Source organism: Megascapheus bottae, chromosome 15 (genome assembly GCF_031878675.1).
Source record: "Megascapheus bottae isolate mThoBot1 chromosome 15, mThoBot2.hap1, whole genome shotgun sequence".
Taxonomy (NCBI): Eukaryota; Metazoa; Chordata; class Mammalia; order Rodentia; family Geomyidae; genus Megascapheus; species Megascapheus bottae.
Genome location: NC_143523.1, coordinates 46,694,062 through 46,715,634, shown reverse-complemented (window position 1 = coordinate 46,715,634; position 21,573 = coordinate 46,694,062). Strand labels below are relative to the sequence as shown.

Genomic DNA, 21,573 nt, shown 5'->3' with positions numbered 1-21,573 from the left:
ATGTCCATGTTCACAACGACCACAGATGTAGCCCTGCCATTTTATAATTCTCCATGGATCTGTTCAAGTCCTCTGCAGCTTTCTCAAAACTAATATTAAAAAATTTTTTGGGGTAATTCCAAGTGTGATAAATAAAACCCTACAAGACCTGTTATTCATACTTTCAGACTAGCATCGTGGACTTATCTAGATGAAAAATTCTGCTCTTTGAGCCTCAGGTCTCCTCATCAGTGTAAGTATGTACTAGTGCACCTGTGGTCCTTCTCTAAGATTGGTTAAAGGCTCAAATGTCAGTGAATGTAGAACTATAAAGCTTGCTTCAAATATTGTTATAACTGTTACAGACTTTGTTTTGGCTAAAAAAACAAACAATTTCAAGCTTTTCATAAATATTGGCACAAAAAGAACTGTCTTGGAGTTTAGAATTCTTCATAAAAGACTTTGAGTCAGTTTGGTTATGGGGCACAGTCCCTGAGTTCTTCAGCTCAATGCTAGTGTTCTGCCACTCAGCCACAGTGCCCTTCATTTCTTTTGCTTGATTCTGGGATTACTTTATCAGAGGGACTGTACTGACACCCTGGTTTAGATCCTGCATGGCTTGCTTTATTTTTCTTCACAGCACTTATTACCATCTGACTGACACGTACCAGTTACGTTTTTACTTTTCTTACTAAACCATAAGCTCCATTATGAAGGTGTTGCTAACACCTTACCCTTAAGAGTACATCTGTTAAATAAAGGAATAAACAAATGAACAGACTGCTTTGCAGTTAGAAAGAATTCTTCTAATTCAGCAGGTCCCAAAACACTGACTTCAGTAACTTACTTTCATGTATATCCTTGATGGTTACAAACATGGCAGGTCAACCAAGGAGAGGGTGGATGGCATCACTGTGTTAATACTTTTTACTTACTTAGTTCTTATTCTGAAACACATAATGAAGCAAAACAACTGGTGATGTGGCTCACGCAGTAGAAAATCTGCCTAACAAGCATCAAGCACTGAGTTCAAAACCCCAGGGCAGAAAAAAAAAGTCAATGTATTGTTTTTTTTCCTTTTTATTTTGTTTTGTGCCTGTACTGGGGGACCTGAACTTAGAGCCTGAGCATTTGCCTCTAAGCTTTCTTGTTCAAAGGCTGGTGCTCTACCATTTGATCATGCTTCCATTTCTGGTGTTTTGGTATTTAATTGGAGATAAGAGTTTCACAAACTTTCCTGCCAGGGCTGGCTTCAAATCACAATCCTCAAAGCTCAGCTTTCTGAGTAGTGAAGATTACAGGTATGAACTACCAGAACCAGGTTCACTGTAAGTTTTATAAAAGATAGCCTTAGCCAGTTACTAGTACCTAGTTATGATACCTTCCCTTCAAGAAAACTATATACGCTGGGAATGTGACTTAGTGGCAGAGTGCTTGCCTAGCATGCCTGAATCCCTGGGTTTGATTCCTCAATATCAAAACCTGGAAATGGCGCTGTGCAGCTCAAGGGGTAGAGTGATAGCCTTGAGCAAAAGAGAGTGATAGCTTTGAGCAAAAGAAAGCTCAGGGACAGTGCCCAGATCCTGAGTTCAAGCCCCAGGGCTGTGAAATAGAGAGGGAGAGAGGGAGGGAGGGAGGGAGGGAGGGAGGAAGGGAGGAAGGGAGGAAGGAAGGAAGGAAGGAAGGAAGGAAGGAAGGAAGGAAGGAAGGAAGGAAGGGAGGAAGGAAGGAAGGGTGGAAGGACAAATAAAATAAGTAGCCAAGTAATAATGAAACACTGCAGTGAGAGCAACAAAATAAGATCTATGCAATCTGGTTTAAAGACATTATTTCAAAAAGTTGTGTGCTATTACTGGAAATAAATTATCATGCAAAATTGACAGCCCTGAGACAGGAATCGAAACCTACCCTTGTTTTTAAGAGTAACTTAGTAAGTCCTATTTTTTTTTGCTACTTCTGCACTCCATTTTAACACTTATCTAATAAAGGGCTAGACTTCATTTTGTGCCACTTAACCACTTACTCAACTGATGTGTATTGAAATCAGCCCACTCCTAGTTAGGATACAGATCGTGCACACTCAGGATTTTCTGTTACAGTAATTTACTTAGCACTGCTTTTCAAAAACACAGGAACTCTACTGTGATGATCTAAATTGTCTTAGTTTCTCCTGAGGATTATCTCCTTCCTGTGCACATGTGCAGTAAGGGTGGTCAGTGCAGCCCCCTCAGTCCCCCCAGAAGAGCCTCAACTATCTTAGACCCTTCAAGACAGAAGAGAACAATTTACAACATGCCCAGTGCCATTTTCCCTACACCCAAGTATCCTTTTGTTTCATTATGGCAATTGTACCATGAATTTCAACATGACTGAATGGTAATTTGTTCCAGAAAATAATTGGAGATACACTTAGCATAAGATGTTACACAGGCAACAATTTAATCATAATTTTACTCTCACTATATAGATGTTCTTTCTATCACCTCTGCTCATTATACTTCTCTGTGGTAATAGGTTCTGTGAGGGGCACTATATCACCCTTACTGACTCTGGATCCAGTTTCTGTAGTACATTGAACAAGAGTTTATTACTGTTAATATATGGAGATCTTGAATGTGATAGTTGCATTTCATTTCTTTGTCACAATGATAAAGGTTCTCAGTATTTTTGGAATGATAAAATCCAACTGAAGTGTATACACATACACTTACATTCACAAAATGAAGCCCCCTTTTTCTAAGGAAATAGTTTTAGAAGCAACCTAAATAATATCAATGACCACACACTACTGCAAAATCCCCACAATGAAAGCCAATTTAAGAAAGATGAAACAATAAAACCATAGCCATAGAGGAATGAGAAGTGAAGGGTCTTTTATTAATTGTATGGAGTTAACTGAAATGCTCATGCTGTATTCTGTAATCTAGAACCTGTTCTAATTAGGCAGGTATACATTTATAAGAATGCTGATTAAACAAATGTGAGTCTAGTAGAAGGAAACAAATCATGCCCACTACATTTAATAATAGGCAGATTCACTGGGAGCGGTGGCTCACACCTGTAATCCTAGCTACTCAGGAGGCTGAGATCTGAAGATCAAGTTCAAAGCCAGTCCGTGCACTAAAGGACCTGAGACTCTTATCTCCAATTAACTCCTAGAAAATGGAAAGTGGGGATTGGCTCAAGGGTAGGGTGGTTAGCCTTGAGCTGAGGAGCTCAGGGATTCCACCCAGGCAGAGTTCAAGGCCCATGACCCACCAAAAAAAAAAAAAAAAAAAAAAAAAAAAAAGGCAGACTCTTCTCTCCCCTCATTTTTTGAAAAAAAGGACAATGAAACAATTACTCTCCAGAGCCTTCAATTTCTTATCTGGACAGGGACGTGGCTTTTAAAGATTACATCTGACAGTTTACCCTTGCCATTAAAACTTGTAGATATTATATTTACCTTCTTTTTATTACTGTTTAATTTTTAATTTTTTATTTTCAGGGTAATGTATAGAGGGATTACAGTTACATTCACCAGGTACTCACACACTGATACCCTTTCTCATGTTTTTGTCCCCATTTCCCTCCCTGACCCCTACATTTATATTCTTAAGAGGAATTTAGGTTTGATTCAACACAGCTGGAAATCCAACACATGATAATAGTCAGTCTGTTTGAGATTTACAAACTATTCTCTTTGGCAAGCATATCACAAAATTAGAAATATAAATCCTATATTTGTTTAGATTCAGAGAAACAATTTCCATATCAACTTATATTCAAGTATCATAAATCTTTAGTGTTTCCTTTGCTCAAAAAAAGTCTGAAAGTGGTTCAGAGCCACAGTATTTGAAGAACTTTGATTAAAGGAGGTCCAAATCTTGACAGCATCATTTCTTTAACAATAAAAACACAGTCATAAACAGATATTATATCCTAAAAAATGAGGGGATTAAAAAAAAAGAATTGGGAAAATTATGGTTCTAAAGTTTGAAAAATCACAGGGTGATGAGTAGAAATTGTGTTGTAGCCCATTTATATGACTTGGAAATTTTCCCAATTAAGAACACAGTTTTACCCTGGCTCAGTGGCTCATGCTTGTAATTCTAGCTACTCAGGAGGCTGAGATATGAGAATCAAGGTTCAAAGCCAGCCAGTGTACAAAAGGACCTGAGACTCTTATCTCCAATTAACCTCTAGAAAACAGGAAGGGGGGCTTGGCTCAAAGGCAGGGTGGTAGCCTTGAGCTGAAGAGCTCAAGGACAGTGCCCACCCTACTCCTAGTTCAAGCCCCATGACCCAGTTAAAAACAAAACAAAACAAAACAAATTTTTAGTGGACAGGTCAAAGGGAAGTCCTGAAACCAACACATAAAAAAGGCCAACAATACCTCCTGGCCAGTGAAACTGTGTATCAACCAGAGAAAAGGGCCACTGGCTTCTGTCTCCCTGTCCCATTTCCACCCCCCCCTTCAACCCAAGCAAACAAAAATCATGTTAATCTAAATACAGTGCCTAGGCACAATGGGAACTCAACATTCTTGTTTTTCCAGTTCTGCCAAAGAGAGGTGCACACTGTCTCAGAGAGAACACAAGCAGGAAATCAATCAATTAATACGGAGAAGCAGAAAACAAAGATGAGACCCAGGTAGGTGGATATTAAAAGGTTGAAGCTACATGAGTCATTTTCTTAATAATACTGTCACCAATGCGGTGACAGTATGATTGTTGCAATCATAGAGATTTGCATGGCAGTTAGAGATACTATGAAGTCCTGAATACATTACTGATATTTACTCAACACCCAAAGTGTACCAAGCAGAATGTAATTGGTACTCTCAGGATTTGTCCCCACAGAAGCAATAAAAGTAGTATAATTCCATTACCACACTTAATTCTCAATTGCCCTGTAGGCATACAAACCATCTGGTGTGCAGAATTTCTATGCCTGTGACTCTTTTTGCCTTTGTTTCCCTCTGACCATTTCAATTATAGTAACCATAAGCAGGAACACAAGAGGATTGCTTAATTACTACCTACATGTCAAGCGCTCCAACCTAGCTTTTCATATGTGTAGAAGATTCATGGTTTCTTAGGCTTCTGAGCAGAAGTTCTAGATCCACCTGGCTATTGGCCAGGTATGCCCTTGTGCCCTCCGGTCCTTCCAATAAAGTCATCTCAGCTGGATGCAGATGGCTCACTCCTGTAATCCTAGCTACTTAAAGAGGCTGAGATTTGAGGATTACAGTTTGAAGCAGACTGGCAGTAACGTCTGTGACACTTTTTTTTTTTAAACAGTATTTTTAATTTTGTTTATGTACCAAGAAATTGAACCTAGGCTTCATGCATGCTAGGCAAGCACTCTATTACTAAGCCACATTCCCAGCCTGTGAGATTCTTTTCTCCAGTTAACCACTCAAAAACATAAGGGATGATGTGACTCAAAGTGATAGCCTTGAGTGAAAGAGCTCAGGGACAAAGCCTAGACCCTGAGTTCAAACCTCACAATCAACCAAAAACAAAAAAGTTACTTCAGAGTCTTCTCCATGGGCCACAGCATCACATCAAGCAAGTGGGAGCTGAATGAACTAATATGATCATAGATGTATATATTTGGGGACAGTAATGGTAAGTAAATAATAAAATAATAGCACATAGTTATGGGAAATACATGTCTGCCCACTTTTCACATTTGTTTTTTAGTCACAGTAAAACATATATAACAACACTTAACATTTTAACTCTTTTCAGTGCTACCGTTCAGTGGTCCTAGGACAGATTGAACAACATATAAAATGCTATATATTTGTAATCCATACTATTACAATACAAAATAGTCCACAACTTGTAAAAGTACTCTTACTCCCTTTCTCTCAAATCTTTACCACCCCATGTCTTAAGCAACCAGTGGTCTAATTTCTACCATCATGACTTCACCTGTTCTGTTTTAGAACTTCACATAAATGGGGCCAGGCAGCATACATTTTGTTCCTCTTTTTTTTTTTTAATAGAGAGAGTGTTTTTCACTTTTTTTATGTTTCCAAGATCCATGTATATTGTATAGGTCAATAATTATCATGACTGAGCATTTAAAATATATTAAAATTATTTACTTTCTCTGGCTAGCTAAAATGAATGAAACTGCGATAAGCACTTTTTTTGGGGGGGGGGGAGGTCTGTCGTGGGCTTGAGCTCAGGGCCTGAGAACAGTCCTTGGGCTTTCCTCAAGGCTAGTGTTCTACCCTGAGCCACAGCACCACTTCTGGCTCTTTCTATGTATGTGGTACCAAGGATCTAATCCGGGTCTTCGTGCACTGTAGGCAGGCACTCTACCACTGGGCCAAACTCCGGGCCCCTGCTAGAAGCATTTTTATATGGCTATTGAGGAGGGGAGGTTGTGTTTTTACCTCTCTGTTTAAATGCTTGACAGTACAACTGCTGGAATGAAATGTTGGGTTTATGTTTAACTATCATTAATACCTAGACTTATCAAGAAAAATGAAAAAATGCAAATGGCCAATATTAGAAAGAAATTACGACAATCCTGGAATCATTCAAATAAAGGAAAATATTATAAGCAACTTTATCTCAATACATTAGAGAATGTAAATGAGACATGATTTTGCTGGCAGATGAAATTAACAAAATACTAAGCAATAAAAATATTAATATCCTTAAGCTCTAAAGAAAATGATCCATTATTTGAAACTTCCCTATTAAGAGTTCCAGATCAATATGACAGTAGTAAAATCTTTGAAAGATTTAAGAATGTAATACCAAATTTATATGACTTAACAGAAGAAATACGTCTCAATTTTTGAGACCAACATAATTTTGAAATCAAAATCCAACACATACAAGAAAAAAATTAGGAGAGCAAACAATTCCCTTCATGAAAATAAATTTCATTTCTAAAAATTTACATTGAGGAAAAAATACTTAAGTGTGACAACACTAGCATGTAATTTACATACAATAAAATATGCTTTGAATTTGGACAAATTCATATTTTGATATAACAATCAGAATTAAGATGTAGAGCCCTTTTATTACTGCCAAAATGTGTCTATTTGCAGTGCCAGAGAATTACTTGTCTGTTTTCTAGATATAAAACTAACATTAGTTTTATATGTTCTAAAATTTCCTGTGACTTCCTTATGTTCAATACATTTTGGAGATTCATCCATGTTGTTTTGTGTGTGAATAGCTCAGTTCTTTATCCTTCCCCCTTCTTTTGCTGGCCTTGAGGGGCTCATCTCGGGACAGGGGCGCTGTCGCTGAGCTTTTTGCCTAAGGCTTTGCTACTTTGGGCCTTCTTCTTTTTTCCTGGTGATTACTTGGAACTAAGATTCTTTTTTTTTTTTTAAAGATTTTATTTACATTGATTTTTATATCATATTTCAAGTGTCATATTAAAAAAAACAAGAATTCAAGAAGGGAATCTCTATATACAATCACTGGCACATAGATTTTAGAACATAATTAAAATTAAACTGAAGGTTTGTATGTCATAGATACATATTAATATATGTAATAAAACATTATGTCCGTAGATTATACAGCCCATCATAGATTTTTATGTCTATGTAGTTATATCTCCAAGATCATGTCCATAACCTTGGGTACCCAAGTACTGAGTTATTGGCTCTTGTACTGTTTGGATCCACATATCAAGGAGACCAGCTTTTTGTTTCTTTGGTCTTCACTTAATCTCACTCAACATGATTTGCTCTAATTTTATCCACCTCCCAGGGAATGCCATTATTTTATCTTGTCTGTTGGCTATGTAGAATTTCATTGAATATATCACATTTTTTTGGTATCTATTCATCTGAAGGGAACTAAGATTCTTAACTGATTTTCCTGCATGGGCTGGGTATGACCTACAATCCTGAGCAGCTAAGACTACTGGAATGAGCCACCAGTTCCAAGCTAACTCGGTCCTTTTAACACCACATAGTAAATATCATTATATCTAATATATCTGCATTTGTTTATTTGTTTGCCTTTTGACATTGAACTACTTATGTTTAGGGCTATGTTTTAAGGAAGTTTATGTTTGTGTAAATCATTTGTGTATGTTTTCATTGTTGGGTAAAAATCCCGAGTGGAATTACAGGGTTACATGGCTAAGTTTATAAGAAACAGTCATAGTGTTTTCTTATTGCTCATAACTTTTTACATTTTCATGTGTCCTTTTAGTCAACCTACAGTATGCAGGAATGTCCATATATTTGATGACTAGTAATAGTGTACTTGTCTTATTGGGCTTAATGTCTATTTAATATAACTTATGTATACTTTCTGTTAGAATCATTTATCCATTACAATGGGCATTGTAATATACTAACAGATTCTTTTCAGTGAAAAACCAGTGGCCTCAGCTTCTGAGAATTATATAGGAAGTCAGTTTCTAGCTATTACACCCTTGACATTGGACATAGGTGGCTAGGGGACAATGGTAAGACATATACATAGGTGGAAATAGGAAAAGAAAAGGGAGGACTCTGGGCCTAGAGTTTGACCTAGTGGTAGAGTGCTTGCCTAGCATGCACCAAGACCCGGGTTCGATTCCTCGGTACCACTTATATAGAAAAAAGCTGGAAGGGGTGCTGAGGCTCAAGTGATAGCCTTGAGAAAGTCCAAGGACAGTGCTCAGGCCCTGAGCTCAAGCCCAGGACTGGCAAAAAAAAGGAGGGGGGAGGACTCTTAGCAAGAATTATTATGTAGATACGGGTTTTAAATTAGATTGAATATCAGCAGGCTCATGTATAGTGCTTAAAAAAAATAAAAAGTATCTAAGCCGGGCGTGGTGGCTCACACCTGTAATCCTAGCTACTCAGGCGGCTGTGATCTAAGGACCTCAGTTCAAAGCCAGCAGGGCAATACCGGGCAATAATGGGCAATAAAAGCAAGCTGTGAGACTCTTATCTCTAAGTAATCACAAGAAAATGGGAAGTGGGGCTGTGGCTCAAGGGTAGGGTGGTAGCCTAGAGCTGAAGAGATCAGAGACAACCCCCAGGCCCAGGGGTAGGGCAGTAGCCTTGAGCTGAAGAGCTCAGGGTCAGCGCCCAGGCCAGAGTTCAAGCCCCATAACCACCCCCCCCCCCAAAATAAAAAAGTGTCTAAGTCACACCCACAAATTTTGATTCAATAGGTCTAAAATGACAGTATCTAGAACAAATGTAAACATCTAAAAACTTTTTGGGTCTTCAGGGAGGCATCTAACAGTAACCTGTCTAAAGAATCACAGTTCTGTACGGTGCCAGTGGCTCCTTTAGTAATTATAACTACTCAGGAGGATGAGATCTGAGAACTGAGGTTTGAAACCAGCCTGAGCAGCAAAATCAGCAAAATTCTTCAATTAACCAACAAAAAGATGCTCAGATAGTAGAGTGCCAGGTGTGAGCAAAAAAGCTGAAAGTGGAATTAAAACCAAGTCCAGCGCCCAAGAAACAGATAATCACAACCCTGAAAAATTATGCCGTTTATGAAAAGAATATTCTAAGAAGTGACAGACTAACTACAGGCGAGCAAGGCTGCCAAGAATCTGTTGACCAACTTCACTAAGAGGGGGTTTGGAAATCCTAGAGAAAGTTGTTCATGAACATAGTTGGAAAGTAAGAAAAAAGATACAAGTATATTTTTGAGTGCACATGTGTTGAATCTGCTCCAAGGGGGCTAATTATGTCTCACAATATAGACTCACCAGATAATACAGAGAGAGGAAATTAGATATCTGCTATGTATAATTCTAAGACTGCCACAAAAAAACAATGCAATGAGGCTTGTTGGGACACTTTAATGGAACATTCTAGCACACAATAGCAACTTAAAAAACTGCGCTAGGGATATGGTTCAAATAGTAGAGCATCTACCTGGCAAGCACAAGATCCTAAGTTCAAACCACAATATTACACAAAAAAAAGCTATTTTACATTTAATTTAAACACAAATTTTATTTTGATGTAATGTATCAGTATTATCAGCCATTATCTTTTTCTTAGTTCCCTCCTTTCTTTTTTCCTCCTTTCTAACTAACCACCATGTCTGTTTTAAGGGTCTGGCTCACATAATATTCTTGACAGTCTACTGTTGGCAATCATCTCTAAATTATTAAGATGACTTAGGGGATGGCTGAGAGAAACATGATGTAGACCAACTTTAAAGTGAGAACAAATCACCTGGGAGAAGCTGGGCAAGGTGGCTCACACCTATAATCCTAGTTACTCAGGAGGCTGAAATCTGAGGATCAAGGTTCAAAGCCAGCCCAGGCACAAAAGACCTGAGACTCTTATCTCCAATTAACCTCTAGAAAATGGGAAATAGGCCTTGGCTCAAGGGTAGGGCAATAGCCCTGAGCTGAAGAGACAGTGCCTAGACTGGGTTCAAGCCCCATGACTCACCCAAAACAAAACAACAACAACACACACACACACACATACACAAAAACACCTGGAGGAGGGCAGGGAGTTTGGCCTCGTGGTAGAGTGCTTACCTAGCATGCACGAAGACTCGGGTTCAATTCCTCAGTACCACATGCATAGCAAAAAGCTAGAAATGGTGCTGTGGCTCAAGTGGTAGAGTTCTAGCCTTGAGAAAGTCCAAGGACTGAGCTCAAGCCCAGGACTGGCAAAAAAACGAAAAACAAAAACACCTGGGGGGGGGTGGGGAATGCACATTCCAATTTACTGGGTCTGGTATAGGGACTGAGACTGCATATAGAACAAGCTTCTCAGTAATACTGATATACTTGACTAGCATCCCATGAGTAGTAAGTATATAGATACTTAAAACATAACCCCCAATGAATTCATATTTAACTTTGAGGGGTGTTTTTCCATTTTAGGACTCACCAAAGAGTTAAAATCCTGGAGGAATGAGATGTAATAATAGAAATAGATATTGGTGAGAGCAGTTTCAGTGGTAGGTATTATGCTAGTATTAACAGTGATTAACAGCAACAAACATTTAAAAAGCATTTAATTAACAATTAAAATGTCAGGAGGCAGATAGTATTATCACCACTGTGTAAGTGAGAAGAGACAGTCAGGCTGTACTGCATCACTGCATCTCAACACTTACCTAGTTTACTAGAACAACATAGTTACCCTTTAGTATTTCTTGGTGATGAGTTCTAAGACCCCACGGCAAAAATCAAAATCTGTATATGTACAAATCCCATATATAAAATGGTATAGTAATGATATAATCAGTGCACAATCTCCCATATATTTTAACACATTTCTAGATCGTTTAAAATACTAATAGAATTTAAATAAAATATAAATAGCTGCTAGGCTCCATTGCTCAGTGAAATAATGACAAGGAAAGAAAACTGTACGTGTTCAATCCAGATGCAACTTTTCCCCCTATTTTCTGTCTGCAAATGGTGGGATCACAGATTAAGAATCTGCAGCTACTAAGAGCCAAATGTACTGTAATGGATGCTGTCATCTTTCAGCATTTCACTCTGGAGCAGGCAACTGTTTAATATTTGCTTTTAAACTGTACTGTAAAATAAGTTTAGGTCAAGGTCAGAAAAGAGTTTTAAACTAATATCTGACAATCCACAAAATCTACCCTTGGGTAATCAAGAATGGAAACAATATTGGAGGTTATAGAAATGGTGATGATGTTGTTTTTAACCTCTTGGCCTTATTTGTTAACTAAAGTATGATATACTGTAGTGGAACAAACTGCTTTTGAAGTTGTTCTAAGACTAGCCTTGTTACAAAATGAATTTCAGCATATTTGGCTTGGAAAGGTATATTTCTCACTTTTTAGAAATCAAGCTATACATACATTTCTCAGAGAAAAAAAAAGCCCTATAGAATAACCAGATCAGAGCAGGATGCTTAAACCCTGCCAAATAAAAAAACAATCTCCTTATTCCATACACACAACTATCCTTGTAGGATAGGTCAATTAATCATGAATATAACTTTTCAGACATTACATAATTTTACATAGACTTGCTTCTAATGTTGCCAAAGAAAACAGCAATTTGTATCACTAGGAATAAATTTGTACTTGAAGAGAAATGAAAGTTACGAGCACGAAATAGTGAAACTCTGGTGTCACCCCTTATGCCACCCTCCTTTGCAATTTCTCTAATAATTTCATTTTATAAATCCAACATTAATAAAACATGGGATGACAGAAGTTATTACATCACATAAATAAAGTGAAACTAGGAGAAATCAAGCAAGTTTTTATTTTTTATTATTATTTTTTTTGCCAGTCCTGGAGCTTGAACTCAGGGCCTGGGCACTGTCCTTGGACACTTTGCTCAAGTTTAGCACTCTGCTACTGAGCCACAGCACCACTGCCAGCTTTTTCTGTGTAGGTGGTTCCAGGGAATCGAACCCAGGGCTTCATGAATGCTAGGAGAGCATACTACCAGTAGGCCACACTCCTGGCCCTCAAGCAAGTTTTAAAACCTCCAAGGGTGAAAGCCTCAAAGATGCAACTAATAATTGTACCAGAAAAATAAGAGATGCACACTGCACTGGGCATTCTGGTTCCTCCGACATCACACATATTGTTGCTATAAAAATTAGGAATCTGTCAGGAACGTGGCCTAGTGGTAGAGTACTTGCCTAGCATGCACAAAGACGAGCTTGATTCCTCCGAACCACACACACAGAAAAAACCAGAAGTGGTATTGTGGCTCAAGTGGTAGAATGCTAACCTTGAAAATGCCCAGGGACAGTGTACAAGTCCTGAGTGTAAGCCCCAGGACTGCCCCCCCCATAAAAAAATTAAGATTATTTTATACCTAAAATCATTTGTTTTCTAAGTAAGCATTTCACGAATATATCCCTAATATATCAGGAGTGATTAATTGGAAGTAATCTGCCAAAAAACAAAAGGAACTGGAAATCATCTTTTGAATCTCTCTCAAATGCAGAGGGGGGAGAAAGGAATAAGCAATGGCAACCAAAGAGGCAAATTTGATCAGAGTGCACTATACACATTTATGGAAATATCAAATGAAATCCTTTTGTCCAATTAATACACTCTACAAAACCTTTTCTTTTTTTGGTGGTGGGGGGGGAAGGCACCCAACCTAGGCCTTGAATACAGGGCCTAGGTACTGTCCCAAGTCCCTCCCCGGCCCCCACTTTTCTCAAAGCTAATGTTTTACCATTAAAGCCACAGCTCCACTTCTGGCTTCTTGGTAGTTAGAGGTAAGAGTCTCGTGGACTTTTTGCTCAGGGCTGGCTTCCAACTGCTATCCCCAGATCTCAGCCTCCTCAGTTATTAGATTACAGGTGTGAGACACTAGTGCTCAGCCCAATACATAAAACCTTAAGAAAGTAATACCCTAGTTTTCCAGTTCACATACAGTTCTCCAGTTCAAATACAATCATCATAAGCCTGTTAACGTCATATTTTAATAATTAATCAGCCAGTCTGAGATTAACCAACATGTTTATAAAATTTTAAACAAAATATTTACAAGCAATGAAACTAAAAAATAAAGTAATAAACCATGCTCATGCTAAACAATGCCAAAAATATACTGAATTTCCAGAGCATTATTATCAGAAGTCTCATTCTACAGTTATTTTTAAGGTGTTCTTCATCCTACTCCTTTAAAACAAAATGACGGAGATAAGACAAGAAAGGATAACAAGAAGGTAAGTATACATTTTAACATGCACTAATGAAAACACAGGAAAAAATTTTTTTCCTTCACTTACTTAAAATTGAATGGTTAAGTGCCTGACTTTAAGACATGTTCAAGGATAATCTATCACCCTCATCTGCGTCATTCAAAACCATGCAGTGAGTGTTTACACATACATAGGGCATTCTAGTGCTAGATGGCAAGCAGCACTAATGTAGTGCTAATATACTGGTTCCACACTATGTCTACACCCTAGAGTCTCTGGCCAGGATTTTGTTCAGAATGTTTACATCTTAAAATGTGTACTATTTGGGGCTGGGAGTATCGGATAGTGGTAGAGTGTTCACCTAGCATGCATGAAGACCTGAGTTTGATTCCTCCATACAACACATACAAAAAAGCCAGAAGTGATACTGTGGCTCAAGTGGTAGAGTTCTAGCCTTGAGAAAGCCCAAGCACGGTGCTTAGGCCCTGAGCTCAAGGCCCAGGACTGGCCAAAACAACAACAATAACATCAAAGTATTGTTTCACTTTCTTTAAAAAAAAAAAAAAAGATATTTAACTGGGGATGGATGGAGGTGCACAACTGTCATCCTAGCACTCAAGAGGTTGAGACAGGAGAATGAGTGTTTACTGTTTATTGTTGACTACATGCTTACCAGATACTGCGTTAATTGCTTAAATTATTTGAACAACCAGATGTTGCCCTGTTCCAGGCTTACTTACTAAAGAGAGTAACGCAGTATAGAAAGGTTAAACAATGGGCTCCAGGAGCACAGCTAAAAGCCACAGAGCTCAGATTCCAACTCAGACATTTGAGTTGAAAAACTATTTTCTTCACCTCAGTGACAATCTCTAAATTAGCAACCATAGCCAGAACAAGGACAGGACACTCATTACAAAAGCCAAGGGTAAGGAGCATTTTGGAAGTAGGAAGCTGGGGTGAGTTCATAATTGGAGTGAATATTAAGAAAGAGATGATGAAGGGGTGTAGAGACCATGACCAATTCACTAAATTCAGTAAGACATTTAAGGAAGATGGACTTTCAGGAGTTATTTGGAACACAGGAAGAAGACAGTTTGTTGAGAAGAGCATCTTAAGAAAATGAAGATACTTGGGAGAGAGCTTTAAAGACTAATGCTGTGAGTCATTGAGAAGATGCTACCAGAGGAACTGAGTGGAGAGAGAAGGCAGGGGGTCTGAGCAGCAGGAAAATGAGATCATGCAGAATGTGCTGGTGACTGCCTCACCGCGGGGGCGAGCCATGAGAGCAAGTGCAAAGGAAATGAGAAGCTCTGCAAATATTTAAGGAAGGGATTGGCATGTTCAGGAAATCCACATAGCCATTCTAGAAATTGGGACAGATATGCCTTAAACATATGAGACTAGGAGTATTTCTTGATTTCATAAAGACTGCTATTATTCTGGTTAAGTCAGTATGTGAAGGCGTTAAGAATTCAGACAAAAAATATGCTAAATTCAGTAAGGTCAAGGGAAAAATGTTGCAGAAAACTTCCTAGTGACTTACTCTGCCAGGAGAGCTAATTGCTTAGCAATTAACAGGCCATGACTATCAGAGATTGTAGATATTTTAAAACTCTTTCACTGTGATTGTGATTATGTTTCTAAGCTCTTGATTTTTTAAATAGTATTTAGGCAGATACTGACCAAAGCTCTCTACTTATGTCATGAAAATAAAGATGATTTTTCCAAAGAAAACAGTTATTCCCTCCGTTAAGCCAATGTTATCCTCAGCTAAGACATACATAATGAATAATTTATATATATTCACCTAGAATGGTTAACATATATAAGCAATTGTTTCAAAGACACAGCTAGTTTTCTTAGTAGCCCGGATCACAGAAATTCCTAATAGCCTTTCTCATTCAGCAAAGGAGATAAAAGATAAACATTTATGGGGGGGAAAAACAAGTTTACCAGCTTATTGATTTAACTTTAGGAGTATTTCACAAGTGAGTCCTTTTAACAACACACAACCAGAGGCGTGTGTCTAATCAATACTGAACATCTACTTTGCAGTTGGGGCTCATGAATTAATCAACACTTGCTCAAACCATAAGGCGAAATTCAACAGTGGTGGTCTACATCTATTTAACATTGAAAAAAAAAAAACAAAAAAACAAAAAACCCCAAACAATAAACTAGAACCTTAACAAGGAGTGCCAAAACTGAGAATCTTTACTGATGAGCTGTTTTCTAGGTTATCTGTTTTTGGCCAGAACAAAATTGGCTGGTATGGTATTACAAGGTCTTTACAAGTACCGCTTCCTATGGGGCTGGCCTAACCCCCACTGTATGGCATTACAAACCTAAAGCTTTGAAGGGTAAGAGGTTAGCCCAAGGTCACACAACAAACTTGGGGCATGGGGAAAATGAGGCTTCCCCTTCTTTATTCAATGGTGGATGATTAGGCCAAGTGACCAGCTTCCTGATCTACATGTGAAACAACAGGGAAAAATGGTGGGTAAGCAAAAGTCTTTTCTCATGAGCTGCAAATCATATAAAGAAGGTTTTATTTCTAATTATGGTCATATAATTACAGACACTTTAAGGAGAAGAGCCTGTTTGTTCTCCCTGATGTGAGCAACTCACTGATTCAGGCTCTTTGGAAGCCAGCAGCCAAGTGGCAGTGGCTCAGATCCAGGAGCTCCTGGAGGAGAGCAGATGGACAGCCCGTCTTAAAAGAGAGCTCCCTGATGCCACGCAGCAACGAGATGAGGGTAAATAAACCATTCTCATTCAGGTGAATCAAACAAAAGGCTTCACAGTATAATAAGGGGATAGTTTTCTCATGGGTAGCACACACTACTGTCATTTTCTCTCCGTCTAGTGAGGCCTTCCCAAGGCTTCTCATTTAGCATCTAAGAATTATCTTTCAGTTTCCCATTTCATTTGGTTAACAAAAAATTTGTATCTCATGTAAGTTTTCAGAACTTGTTATCAGAAGTTTCTGAAAGGTCACCGACTCAGTGTAGTACAGGAACAAAGGGCACAGACTCCTAACTTTACCCACTCTAGCCAAGAATTTGGCTCCTCTACCATTTCCATGACAAGTTATGTTTCAAAGGGCCCATTTCTCTACTCCTCTTGAAAACTACAAATACCAAGAATTATTCTATTTTTCTTAAATTCATATAGCTAACAAAATATATGAACATTTGTTACATATGAGGCCTGTATATCTGACATGAAAATCAGGGCTTTGAAGGTTTATTTAGATGCTGGAACGTAAGACCTCTGGCTTTTGATCAGCATTTTTGCTCACGGTTGGCATTCTACCACGTGAGCCACATCTCAAGTTCCAATTGTTGCTGGTTCATTAGAGGTAAGAGTGCTATGTAGGTATGAGACACCAGCACATGGCTTGAAATTACATTATCAAGAAGTTTAAAAGATGGGTGGAATTTATCCATAGGGCTTTTTTATAAGAAGGTAAGTTCTGGTGCAAACCATAAAATAGAGTACAAATAGAGATTTCACTCCTAATCAAATGACATTGGTAAAGGCAATGGACATAAGTGGCTAGGGGACAGTGGCATGAAATATACATAGGTGGAAACTGGAAAAGAAAGGCCAGATGGTGGCTCACAACTGTAATCTTAGCTACTCAAGAGGCTGGGATATGAGGATCACAGTTTAAAGCCAGCCCAAGCACTAAAGAACATGAGAGTCTTCTCTCCAATTAACCACTAGAAAACTGAAAGTGGTTCTGTGGCTCACGAGTAGGGTAGTAGCCTTGAGCTGAAGAGCTCAGGGACAGCGCCCATGACCATGACCACCACCACCACCACCACCACCACCACCACCACCACCACCACCACCAACAACAACAACAACAACACAAAAGGAAAGAAAGAAAAGAAAAAAGAAAGGGGTCTTGAGGAAGAGATGGCAATGCTTCAAGTAAGAAAGCAAATCATCCTTAACTGACCACCACATAATTGTCTTTTCAGACTGGAGTTCTGCCCCGTTCTGCCCACAAAATGCCCAATGTTAGTGCCTAAAAAGCTACTGTCCAGGACATTTCAGCTTCTACCTGTTCAGTTCTGTGCTTAATTGAGTTTGTTCTCAACCCATTTTTGTCCTAGAGTTGCAGTCTCTATGGATACTCAGCTGGATTTTTTTAAAAAGACTTGGTTAATAGTGAAAAAATGTACAAGACTGGGGAAGAAATTATAATCTAGATGAATTCTGCATTCAGATTGCTTTACAATTGCCTTTAAAGAAAACTCAGTCTGAGAGTCTGGCATTGCTAAAGCCTACTGTAAGAAGGAAAGAGAGGGGAGGGAGAGAAAAAGGAGCAGAGAGGGGAAAAGGGAGGGAGGGAAGGACAGAGAGGAGAAAGAGAGGAGAAATGAAAGAAACTTGAGACTGAAAATCTTTTGAGAACAATAGTAAACTACACACAAAGAAAAGCCTAGAATCTCCATTTACAACATGACATATACGGGTTATAAGCAAACATTAAGACCTAAATAATATTACCATAAAGAATGGAAAACATCAACTTTTGCTTGGTAAACTTCTTGACTAGACTAAAATACAGGTAAGAGTCAGGTGCCAGTGGCTCACACCTATAAGCCTACATACACACAATACTGAGATAGGAGGAGTGCAGTTTTAAGCCAGCCAAACAGGAAGTCCCTGAGATTTTATCTCCAATTAATCACGAAAAAGCTGGAAGTAGAGCTGTGGTTCAAGTGGTAGGGCCCAGAACAGTGCCCAGTGCATGCATACACATGTAAAAATTAAGCCTAAGATGTATTAAGAATTATTATTTTGGGTCGGGAGCATGGCCTATGCTTGTCTAGCAAGCCCTAGGTCTGATTCCTTGGTATCACATACACAGGAAAAGCCAGAAGAGGTGCAGTGGCTCAAGTGGTAGAGTGCTAACCTTAAGAAGCACAGGGAGAGTGCGCCGGCCCTGAGTTCAAGCTCCAAGACTGGCAAAAGAAAAATATTTTCTCTCATATGAATTATTTTAGATACAAATATACTCCTGAAGCCAACAATGCAGTATGAGCCACATATTATTTTCCTGTTAATTACCCATAGCAGGTTATTAATCATAATTGTAAACAATCTGCCTAACTGATTAGTTCTTGAGTTTTTTTTTAACATGACTATTTCACAAATAATTAGACTAGGAAACCAGTAAGTAGCGATTGTATCTTGCACTATGTCCTATACACGATGATGAATACACTGGTGGCACTCTGTCAGTGCATGACTAATGACAATACCGCCACTCATTTTTTTAAAATACTTAAAATATTTATCACAGGATTTCACTGCATGCAAGAGCATATATAATATAGAATGGAGTGTTTTCAAAGCAAGAGCATTTGGAAACATTAGCCAGACAATATTTGGGGATTTTTTTTTGGGGGGGAGGGATAGGGAGGCAGGCACATAAAATAAATAAGACATTCTGATTACAGAACTAAACTCACTGCATTAAGTCAACGAAACTAATTTTGTTCAAGATGGTTACTTTTCCATTCATAAAGAGGGAAAACCTCTCTGAAACAGAGAGGCATGGAATAAGTAATGTAAGCAAGGAGACCCAAACCAGAACCACCTTGTGTTGTATAGCATTACTTCCTGAGGCAGAGCCCAAAAGCTTTACAAATTTACTTCCTGATCTCAAATCAGGAAGTAAATCCGGACAATACTAAAAATGTCACTTATATAAATATAAAACAGTTTGAGTAGTTTGGGCTCTCTTAAGTTGTACAACATTACCAAAGTGAAAAATATTCAGCAGGGAAAACAAAGGTTCTTGGCTAAAAGCTTAATTTACATCTTGTACTTATCAAAGTCATCTGAAGAGACATTAATCCAAGGTTATTTTACTATTGTCTAGGAACTAAAAAATGTGTATAGAATGGCCCAATGTCAAGGCAATAAATACTAACTTGATGTTTTAAATTTTTAAGCCCATAAAAATCTCTAAAGTTTCAACAACTATTTAATGAAACTACAGATTTCTTTTTCCAAGAAGTCATGTCAAATGACATAACTAAACTAAGAATTTTAAGGTTCAGTCTAAAAAAACAGGCTTTCCATCAGCTATTAAACCAGCACTTGAAACCATTCTTAGTGACAAGATAATTGAAAACATGTTTATTTTTTCTACAATAGATTTCACTAAATTATTTTTTTATTTCTCTTCCTTCATACACTCATCACACTTAAACTGAAATGATATACTATCTACTTGAAAGTCATCCAAAATACCTTACCATTCTGTTTCACATAACCCTTCCTTCTTCCTCTTCCCTCCCCCAATTACCCCCCCCACCATTCTATTTGCTGAATCAGATATGATCAAGTTTTTTTTTTTTTTGGGGGGGGGGGTGTTTCATGTTTCCCGTCAAGTCGATCAGAACCAAAGAAAGGTTTCTTAAAGTAGGCTCTAGTTGGCCAAGCAGAGGTACTTCCTACTGAGCACTGACCACCACATTCAGATTTCTTGAAGCTCAGACCCCTGCAAGTTGTTAAATATGACTTCCTAGATCAACAGCACCGTGTGTGTGTGTGTGTGTGTGTGTGTGTGTGTGTGTGTGTGTGTGTGTGTGTGTGTGTTGGACATGGCCACTCTTTCTGAGATACATGGGTTTTTTTTTTTTTTGCTAGTTGTGGGGCTTGAACTCAGGGCCTTAGCACTGTCCTTGGGCTTTTCTCAAGGCTAGCACTCTGCCACTGGAGCCACAGAACCACTTCCAGCTTTTTCTATGTATATGGTACTGAGGAATTGAACCTGGGTCTTTGTGCATGCTAGACAAGCACTCTACCACTAGGCCAAACTCTTGGCCCAAATTCTTTTTTTTTTTTTTTTGGTCAGTCTTGGGCTTGAGCTCAGGGCCTAAGCACTGTCCTTGAGAAAGGCTAGAGCACTACAACTTGAGCCACATCCAGTTTTATTATTTTTTTCTATATATATGGTACTGAGGAATTGAACCCGGGTCTTCATGCATGCTAGGCAAGCACTCTACCACTAGGCCAAACTCCCAGCCACTCTTTCTGAGATTCTTTTGCTTAAGACTAATGCTCTGCCACTTACTTGAGCCACAGCTTCTACTTTCAGCTTTTTGGTGATTAATTGGAGATAAGTCTCACCAACTTTCCTGCCCAAGCTGGCTTTGAACCATGATCCTCAGATCTCAGGTTCATGAGCAGCAAAGATTACAAGTTTGAGCCACCACTAGTAGTCTTTCTTTATGTGCAGCTTGAGGATGAAATAAGTACAGAAGCCTGAAAAAGGTCTTTTTAAGTACCTAAGACACTAATGGGTAGAGAACTACTCATTACATTAGCATCTAGGACAAACCTAGAACACTGGTGTACTTGGTAAGACTCTGTACTCTATAGGGACAGGGTATTGTCAGGAACTATCTTGCATTTATGACATGCTTAACTTTTGCTTCATTATTGTGTTTAATTCTCCTAATCTGAAAAGAATAAGTGTCCCACAATAAAGCAATGGAGCAAAGACAAAAGTCTCTGATATATGGCACATTAAACAAACCTCTGTCCCATGCCTCCAGGTGACATGATGGAGAGCAGGCTCTAGGATTTCACAAACATGGTATTGGGTGCCCTAAAGGAGTTATAATTTACAAGAAGGAACAATATGGTATTCAGGTTGGGTCTCAAAAGATAGGTGCGCATGGCTAGATGGACACATTGGAAGGTGTACTCGATGCATACACCTAAGAAAGGACCTAGATAAGGTTACTGAAAACCAGTTAGTGCACTAGGTATGGTGGCCATAGCCTGTAATCTCAGCACTCAGGTGATGGAAGCATAGGAGTGGAAGGTCATTCTACACCCTCAATTAAAGGCATACACACACAAATCAGTCAGGAGGCCTGGGAGTATAGTTTAGTAGAAGAATACTTGCCTTCCATATCAGGTTCTTGTGTTTAATAGCTAGTACTACAAAAATA

The 21,573-nt window shown here is 38.6% G+C and overlaps 1 protein-coding gene across 6 annotated transcripts in view; it reads right to left on the bottom strand.

Annotated features, from left to right (window-relative positions):
• Kat6b (lysine acetyltransferase 6B) overlaps positions 1 to 21,573 on the bottom strand; it is a 173,897-nt gene that overhangs the window by 68,108 nt on the left and 84,216 nt on the right. Inside the window, exon 2 of one of the 6 annotated variants that reach the window (XM_090346611.1) lies at positions 827 to 926. The exons of the other annotated variants lie outside the window; for them this stretch is intronic. Coding sequence (XP_090202737.1) covers positions 827 to 832 — 6 coding nt within the window. The 5' untranslated portion in view covers positions 833 to 926. The remainder of the gene's footprint in view (positions 1 to 826; positions 927 to 21,573) is intronic. 6 annotated transcript variants of the gene reach the window in all.